This window comes from Galeopterus variegatus, unplaced genomic scaffold (assembly GCF_000696425.1).
Source record: "Galeopterus variegatus unplaced genomic scaffold, G_variegatus-3.0.2 Scaffold75, whole genome shotgun sequence".
Lineage (NCBI taxonomy): Eukaryota > Metazoa > Chordata > Mammalia > Dermoptera > Cynocephalidae > Galeopterus > Galeopterus variegatus.
Genome location: NW_007726186.1, coordinates 956,000 through 965,109, shown reverse-complemented (window position 1 = coordinate 965,109; position 9,110 = coordinate 956,000). Strand labels below are relative to the sequence as shown.

Genomic DNA, 9,110 nt, shown 5'->3' with positions numbered 1-9,110 from the left:
GGAAAAAAAAAAAAAAAAAAAAAAAAAAAAAAAAAAAAAAAAAAACACCAAAAATCAAAATGAAATACATCAAAATGTTTATAACAATTAACTGTGGATGATTTTATTTTCTCTATTCTTTGCTATAGCTCCTAAATATTATACAATGAGCACGTACTGTTTTATAACCAGAAAAATCAATAAGTATTATTGTATTTTAAATATGATAGGACAATTTTAGGAATGGAAAAAGAGTTCATAATAAAAAGACTTTTAGAAGGACCGGAGTGTCGTGACATGACATATCCTCAAACCACTTCCTCATATTTTTTTTGTTTGTTTTGAAAAATTTCTCTCGATTCAAAAAGAAAAGTTAAACCTGCTAAAAGCAATGAGGAAGTTCAATACCATTCCAAATCTGACTACTTCAACTTCTAAATGGTAGGGAACTGCTCCCATTTCTTAGTTAACCGCTAAAACGGTAGGAAACCAAATGATTGTTCTCACGAAACTTTTTTTTTAGAAAGGGGAGAAGTGAATCATTATAAAGTAATTTCAGCATTTCTATCACAGTAAAACAACTTAATTTTAGTAACTGTCTTACTTTATTATGTTTTTGCTAATAACACTAAAACTATTCACTTACTGAGCATACTACAATTAGGGTTTCTTTTTTTTTAAGTAATGTAAGCCATAAATATGCATAAAATAGAACTGGATGACTGAAACTGCATCCTGAAGTGCTTCAGGGCTAATTCTTGTATCTCACCACCCTTCTCAGATCACCCAGCCTCCCCCACACTCCATTCAACCTGCAGCCCACCACCCCTCGACTCACTAAGACTAAGCAACGTCCCTTGATCCAGAGCTTGCTTTCCTTCCTGGTTGAATAGCCACTAGGGGGCGCTGAGAGCCCGTGAGGACAGAGACCTCCCTCCTCAGCTCAACAACCTGGAAGTCACCCATGGGAACTGTATTCTTCTGGGAGTGAGTGTGAACTAGCATCTCCAAAATCTCCAGGAAGCCGCAGCATAAACTGTACAAGCCACTGTTTTCATTAACTCTGGAACAACTTCAGTTCGGTAAAATAAAACCCTGTCATCCTCAACCAACTTTGCCAGCCACATAGCAATGATTTCAGGTATGAGTGAAATCTTATAAGTATAAAACAAGAAAATTTTTTCTCTTGCAACAGATCAACCTCAAATCGGAAAGAGAGGTGACTGATGTAGGTACTGCCCAAAATTTGCATGTTCTTTTTACTTAATGCAGGGGGGAGGGGAAGGTCTTAAAAGTAATATAATTTTAAAATTTCTCCCACAAAACACCATGTTAACAAATACAAGGTTTTCGTTTCTCTCTGTTCCTTTCCAGTCCCTATTCACAACGCATAGAATCTTATCAATACTAAAATCATAACTGATATATAATTTCATTCCAAATCACAAAATTTTAGAACCAAATCAAATCTTAGAGACCGAAGACCAACCAATCCCCTCCTCATTTACAAATGGGGAAACTGAGTCCTGGCTAGAATCTCATAACAACACTATGACGTAAGCTCTGTTATTTTCCCAATTTTAAAGATGAGAATAGCAAATCCGGAGAGGTTAAGATACTTTCTCAAGGTCACATAGCCAGAAAGTGGTAGACCTGGGATTCACATAGACTGTCTGGCTCACTGCCTGGCAGAACTGGACTCACACTCGGGATTCCAGAATCCTAATCCAGGATTCCTTCTGCTTCTCAAGATGAAATTATTCTACTATTCACTCCAGGAAATTTTATTTGTTTGTTTAATCTGTAACACTTAGTAACATTCCACTCTCTAAATTAGGTTTTACAGAGCTCTCCGCGAAGGAAGATCGTGCATACCTGCTCCCCAGTGGGAAGAGAAAAAACGTCTGCTGAGGTCTGAGTTCTTTCCCCAAGTGAAGCATAGTAAGCCAGAGCTGCCTCCTGATGCCGCTCAGGGTCATCTTCCAAAATATCCACCGGGTAATTGCCTGCTAGGGGTAAAAGGCAAGAAATGACATTAGTTTTACTCTTTCATTTTTGGGAAAGTCATTTATTTCTTAAAGATATAAAAATAAAAATCCGAATTGAACACTTGCTTTAAAAATTACGTTCACCTATCTTTTAAAAAAGCAAGCTAGCAGTGCAGCAGGAAAAACCCAAGAAATAGATGGCATTCCCAGTAGCAGGGTTGGCACTATCCCTAAGGAGATTAAATGCGAGCCCTCTTAAACGGTCACAGAAATTTTGTTTCATACACCCAAACTACCGAATAATTTCCCAAGTACTTTCAGTAGAGTCAGCACAGTGGCCACGAAGACAAGCAGGTACCAAGAGAGCTGAGAACCACTGGTTAGGACCTTGACAACTGTCAAAATCCAGCTTGACTTATTATTCTGCAGCTTACATTCGCCATGCAAGTTCACAAGATTTCGCCACTTCCTCCCTTCATTGGGCTACTTTTTTGTAAGAGACTCTACGAGCACTGGCTTGTATGAATTATAAAACTACATGCCCATACATAGACCATTGTCCATGTTAATTTGCAAGTTATTCTCCAACTCTTCCTCAGCATCTCTTTTCTATCATCACACTCCTGGAAGAAAATTATATCCATCAATAATCATACAAATTGATAGCATCCAAATTCAGCTTGGAAGCAGCAGTTGGCTACCCCCTCTGCATTGACCACGGATGCTGGCTGGTCTCTGGCTTCCACGTCCCCAAGTGGGGAGGAGGTCCTGTCCCCCTTCTGAGGACCCCACCTCTGCCTCTGATTCACCTCTGGGCCTCCTACTGGGGAGGAGATCACCCTAGCAGCTGTCTCCTGCTGCTGATCCTCCTCCTCCCCCCCCACCCCAACCTTCTCAAGAAAGATAAACACCCACTTTAAGCCCCTTGTGGAACATCAGCGTCCCACCCTCCTCTCAGAAGCACCGTTCCTCCTGCCAGCCACTTTTTGGAAAATAGAGATTGCTGCTAGCAGCAAAGAGCCTCAAGTCTTCAGTGCACGAAGTTAGCCCAGGACGAATTTTATTGCTGTCGATTAGTTACTGGAGGAAAGGCTCATAGTTTTGGAGAATGTCAAGAAAAGCAGTGTGCAGCCTTTGCACAAGCCCATCCCCTACACACAGAGGGGTAAAGAGCTGAGTAAATACATCTTCCACTATTCAAGTCTTCTAAGTATTTGAACGTGAAATTCACCCAAAAAATTACTACTACAAAATGCGCTGATACAAATATTCCAAAAAAAGACAAGAAGAATTAACAGTTCATTTAGTAGCGATGAGTAAGTCAACGATGAACTTTGGGATCTCCATCTAAAAAAGATTGAGTATATAGCCAAGACATTCTGCTGCAGAAGGCACACTGGGGAGGGGGGGGGGGTCCTCTCCACACACACACACACACACACACACACACACACTCTCTCTCTCTCTCTCTCTCTCTCTCTCTCTCTCTCTCTCTCTCTCTCTCTCTCAAGGAAGCCTGGACTCCTCTTCACCAAGATGAGCTAGGAAGCCCCAGCCACGGATCACACATTAGGACTCCAGGCTGACCCTGCAGGTCTTCCTACTTCTTAAGCCACCCTTTTGGTGTACAGTTCAGGAGCCAGATGGAGCCAAGACGGTATCCTGAATCCTTAATCGGGACCACTTCAAATCTGCCACCAAGACCAAACAGCCTGCATCATCTCTCTCCAGTCATAATATCCCCCTTCACTTAGGGCCTCAGCAACACAGAACACTCTCCTGCCTCCCCCTCCCACTAATTAGAATAACAGCAGTTACCATTCTTTCAGCTCCAGATGCCAAGAAGCTCCTGCACACCCTTATCTCACTCAATCCTGCTGAACTCCAATTTACACATAAGGAAACTGAGGCCTCAAGGAGATAATACTTAGCTAGTAAGTGGCAGCACCAGGACGTGAACTCAGGTCTGTCTGATTTCAAAATGTGTGTAAAACACTCAGATTATGTTACTGACCCTATCAAAACAATCTCCTCTCTCAAGCCTCGAAAGCCTTTTACAATTCCAGGTCCCTTTCCCCTCCAGCACCCCATGTGTTTCTATACTCCCTCTCATCCTCAAGGTCCATCTCAAATGCAGCCACTCCTAGGAGCCTTCCCTGAACCCCAAGAGGCAAGGGCAAGGACTCAGGGGGTCGTTGAGTCTTCTGTTCGAATCCCAATGCAGCGTAAGATAGGAATTTGCATATGTTCACCACCTCCCCGGCCTGCAGGTCCTGTAACTCACACCTCAATTGTCCTCACAGCGGGTCACCCCGACCCATAAACATGAGCTCTCCTGGGGCATGCTGACGTCGGGGCAGCTTCTCTCCCCTGCCCGTTGTCCCCACGAACACCCCTCCCTATGCCTTTCCCATACTAAGCTCTTAGTAAATTTGGTTGGTTGTTCCACTGAGCTCTCCCACGAGACTGTTATTCACTTCGTCTACTGGCCAAGTGGCTTCCCACAGGTATAAAAAAATGTTTCGTAAACGTTCAAAGAAAAACAAACTGGAAAGAGTGCTGCTTCAACCCTGGGCACCCACTCCCGCTGCACGCCTCTCCCACAGAAACCAGCTTCCATAGCTACCAACACCAGCTGTAAGGCGCTAGCAGAGACCCCACCTCCATCTGCAGTCTGTTGCTGTCCCGGTTTTGGAAAAGATGTCTGTCGAACCTGGACCAGCCACCCAGTCCAGTGAGGGTGTGAGGCTGTCGTTACAGCATTACTCCCCAGCCCGGTAAAGACACTGATCTTGGCCCTAGCGAATTCCCCTCCTGTCAGGAAGAGTGGGAAGACACTGTGGTCACCCTTGTTTGCAGGGAGAGGGCATCTCACCCAAGGCCACCAGGCTAGAGACCTGGCTGCTCCAGGGGCCCAGAAAGGTTCCTGCCTGACTCCTGCAGGCTGCCAAGGGTTGCCTGGCATCCTTTCTGGTAGTATGTGGTCAGGAGAAATGCATTCAATGTGTTTTGCTCCCTTCACACCATGAAATCACTTCCCCGCAGGTTACGCTGCTGGAGCTGGAGACCCCCTCAAAGAATTCCGGGGTCAGTGTCCCCAGGACACCCGCTGCCCCCTGCTATAGTGCTGGCCGCCCTAAGGGGCCGCAGGGGCGGGTCCCTGTGGGTTTTCTCAGCAGGAATTCACCAGAATCAACAGACACTGCTCAGCCCGACGATCGTGAGTGGGGCTGCATCACAGGGGAGCTCCGAAACTGGGGCGATCTTAATGCTCAGAAGCTTGGGTCCCTTTCAGAGACTCCAGCAGGTGCAGACCCCTGCGCCCCGTGGAAGGAGCGCCACTGAGCGGGGCGCCGGGGCGGCCCCTCAACCTGCCTGGAGGACACGAGGCCGCAGCTCCGCTCCGCCCCGCGGCCGCGACCCCCCAGCCTTTCCGGTTCGAATTCATTGTCTGCCCCCTGTGGGAACCTTCCCATCCGAAGAGCTCGCACCTTCCCTCTTACGCAGAAAATGTTTGCGTTAGCTTCCTGGAGAACCGGGTGCGAGTGAAAGCAGGAGCTGCTTAAGGCGGAAGAGGGGAGGGGGCATGTAACGCCCACCAGAGAGGAAGACCCCCGACCCCGCTAACCCGGAAGAAAGGAAGACCCTCTTCTTCCCAACCCAGGAGGAAGAAAGACCCCCCTCCGCAACCCAAGAAGAGAGAAGACCCCCTCCTCAACCCCAGGAGAAAGAAACCCCTCTCACCACCCAGGAGGAAGACCCCCGTTCCTCAATCCAGAAAGCGCGCGCACACCCCCCCACCCCCATACACCCCCAGACGCCCCGGGGGGCAGCCCCACCCCGCCTCGCGCAGAGCCTCCCACCCCCCACACCGCCAGGCCGCGCTTAGGCAGTAAACAAGTCCGGGGCGTTTTACGCAGGCGCCGAGGCCGGGCCACTGGCTTCGCGGGTGACGGAAGGCAGGCGCGGATACGGGCTTCCAGATGTGCAATGCTAACGGGCTTTAATGGCTTGAACTGAACAGGAAATATTTTTCCAAAGCCAAAAGAATGTAATCTTTTCAGTGCAAGGAAAAAGGCGTACGGTTGAAATGCTAATTCACTGCAGACTGTAAAGAAACTGAAATTCCCCAGGAATCCCCAGATTTAATAATTGACTTTAAGCACATGTTGGCATAATCTCCCTAAAAACAGAGATAATGGTACGTCTTAAAGCACTCTTCTAGGGAACATACTTAAATCATTGAGGATTGTCGTCCCTGAGCTCAAGTGCCAATCAGTGTTGTCCACACTCCCCCAAGCTGCTACCTGGCCACCACCACTGCTGGTCAGTCAAGCAAGGCCTAATGTTCCAGGCCTTCTCCAGCACTTTTTTGGGCCTTCTGATGTAAACAGCAATGCCAATTAATGAAGACCTTGAAAGGGATCAATATTCTGCACTTAATCATTGATTCAGGATATTCTCCCCAAATACTAGCTCACCACAAACATTAGAAAAATTCATTTTGGCAAAGTGTAGTTTTTCTCATATGGGACTATTATTAAACGGAACGTTAATGAAGATATTTAAAATTTTACTAGCCCTGCTCTTAAGAATCTGGACTTTGCTGAAAGCCACTATCTGGCAGTAACTACAGGGCATTATGTCATTGGAAAAGCTGGCTGTAATCACTTGATTTTTCAGTAATGTGGGTTGTTATTCTTCAATTACAGTAAGAACAATTCTTGCTCAGGATAACGTGAAAAAACTTTTCAGGATACAAAAGTATAAAGTAGTACTCAACTCTTGCTTTTAAAAAATGGTTAAGAGTAGATAATCACTTGTACAGAATCTTTATGTTTGCTTTTCTTTATTTTTCACATAGGTAGTCTGTTTTGGGGGATTTTTTTTTTTTTCTTCACAAATCAGTTTTGTTCTAAAAGGAACTCTATAGAAGGAAACTTTATTAGTGAAGAAATCTGCCAACAGGGGTTAAATGACTAATTCTGAGCTTAGCAGAGAGCAGAAAGACTAGTTTCTAACCAAAAAGAGGAGGGCACCAGAAAAGACAGGAAGCATCAAACATGAAGTCTTGGTGGGGGTCTGAACCCAAGTGTTCTACACATCCGCGGCAGTGAGAAAATGCCTAAAGGCAGAAGAGTTCCAAAAGCCACTTAAATTGCTCAGAATTCAGAACCAGGAATTCATCAGGATCCCTGATTTCTAGTGAGGCATGTACTTCACTGCACAGTTGGGTCCCCAGAGCAGTGTATCTTTAAGCTGTATGTTTTAAGAAAATTTAGTGTTCGCAAAAGCGGATCTCACCCTGAGCCTCCAAAGCATTCACCACAGGATGCATCAAAACTGAGAGCTACTTTTAACTTGAAGTATGATTATGTTTAATTTTTTTAAGCTGTTTTTTTGTTTGTTTTTAAGAGGGCTGTTGCATTCAATAAGGAATACCTACAGTTGCAGGAGACACAGTGCCTGGTATTTATTTAATATCACAGAATTTAGGTTTTATTATGCACATCACCACAACTTTCCCACTATCATTCCAGCATTTTTCCCAATTACATCTTGTGAAACACTAGCTCCACAAAATATGCTCGTGATATGTTCCTGAAAGGGGCTTTCTGATGCCAGCGAGTTCACAAAAGCATGGCATGCCGTGGCTCTCAGAGCTGGTGAGAGTACTACTCGCCTATCAGCAATCAAGATATTCTGCACAATAGAATCTGCTTAAGTCAGCATTTACTTCCCAAACTTATTTAACTAGGGATCCCTTGTCCCAGAACACTAACTGACAGATGACAAAACACCTTGGAGAAGAGTGCTCTGAAGTAATGTCAGGGCGGAAGGACCTATCACTATCAGACAGACGGCAAACAGGCAAGTGCCTGGAGCTCAAGGTCAGAGCCAAGGAACCCACCTCCAGGAGAGATGGCTGTGGCATCAGCAGAGCATCCCTCCGCACAGAAGTGTGGAGAACAGAAGGTGAGGCAAATAAACACTTGGATATTTTTGTGTTTTTTGAAGATCATCTGATTGCCAAAATATTCTTAGCAAAGAATCAAAAAAAAAAAAAAGTTGGAAAACAGAATGTAGAATATGTTAGAATGTTTTGAGCAGATGAGCAAAATTGTCAGGGACTGAAGAGGCGCGCTGAAGGTCTGCAGGTGGTGGCGGTGGAGGTTTCATTACCCGGTAATTGACAGGCAGCCTGTTGCTCGTTATCACATATTTAGTATTGGCCAACTTGCAATTTGTCATTGCCTTGGCTGAGAATAAATCACTAGTCCCAAATCTAAGATGGTAAAATATGCAGATGACTTTTTTGTGCCACCCACACACAAAGGTTTATGTAATCCTAATTGCTTTTAATGTGAAGGTCTCGTAATCTGAGCATTCGTGCCTCTTACTTTTAGACAAATGACACAAGGTTAAAACTAGTTTTTCACCCTGAATCATTCAAAAGGATATGAGTTGACATTAAAACATCCTTTGCATTCAAAGAGGTATCACATTTGGGGACAAATTTGGAGTCCTATTCGGGGCAGATCTCAAATATCTGCTTCCTTATGAATGGTAATCAAAGAGAGGTCCTCGCTTTGACACAGCTGCAGGAAGTCCAGGCTTTCCTCGCCGTGGACCTTGAGCACTTCCATCCCATGTGGTCATCATTAGGGTGCCCTATTTGTGTAACCTTTACTGGGAAGGAAGAGGGCTTTGGCACATGCACAAAACAACACAGAAATCCCAACTCTATGTATCCTGACTTTAATTGACCAAGAACTTGTAAAAATACAAAGCCCCGGTGTCAGTAATACCACAACAACATGTGGTGGTCCCAGAGCTGGTGGGAAAAAGCTGTGGTGGACCAATTGTCCCGCATGGAACCACAGCCCTGTACCACACAGCGCACAACGACGAGAAGGAAAATAACCCCCTTGTCATCTTAAAGCTTTTACCCATTAGTCACAGAATAACATTTCTCAGAATTTACCCGTACATTGGAGCTATTAAAGCGCTTTATAAACTTTCATCCAAAAATCACATCCCTATATGTTCATCTATTACATTTCAAACAAAACCTCCAAAGAGGAAAAATAAAAATGGGTTTCTATCTGGCATGCCTGCTGAAAGCACATTGGTCCTGTCCAC

At 44.9% G+C, this 9,110-nt stretch overlaps 1 protein-coding gene across 2 annotated transcripts in view; it reads right to left on the bottom strand.

Moving 5' to 3' along the window:
• The window catches only part of FAM169B (family with sequence similarity 169, member B), a 61,358-nt gene extending 59,397 nt beyond the window's left edge, over positions 1 to 1,961 (bottom strand). For both annotated transcript variants that reach the window (XM_008578567.1, XM_008578570.1), the window contains exon 1: positions 1,855 to 1,961. In XM_008578567.1, the coding sequence (XP_008576789.1) occupies positions 1,855 to 1,958 (104 nt within the window). In that variant the 5' untranslated portion in view covers positions 1,959 to 1,961. The remainder of the gene's footprint in view (positions 1 to 1,854) is intronic.
• Between the last annotated feature and the right edge of the window lie 7,149 nt (positions 1,962 to 9,110).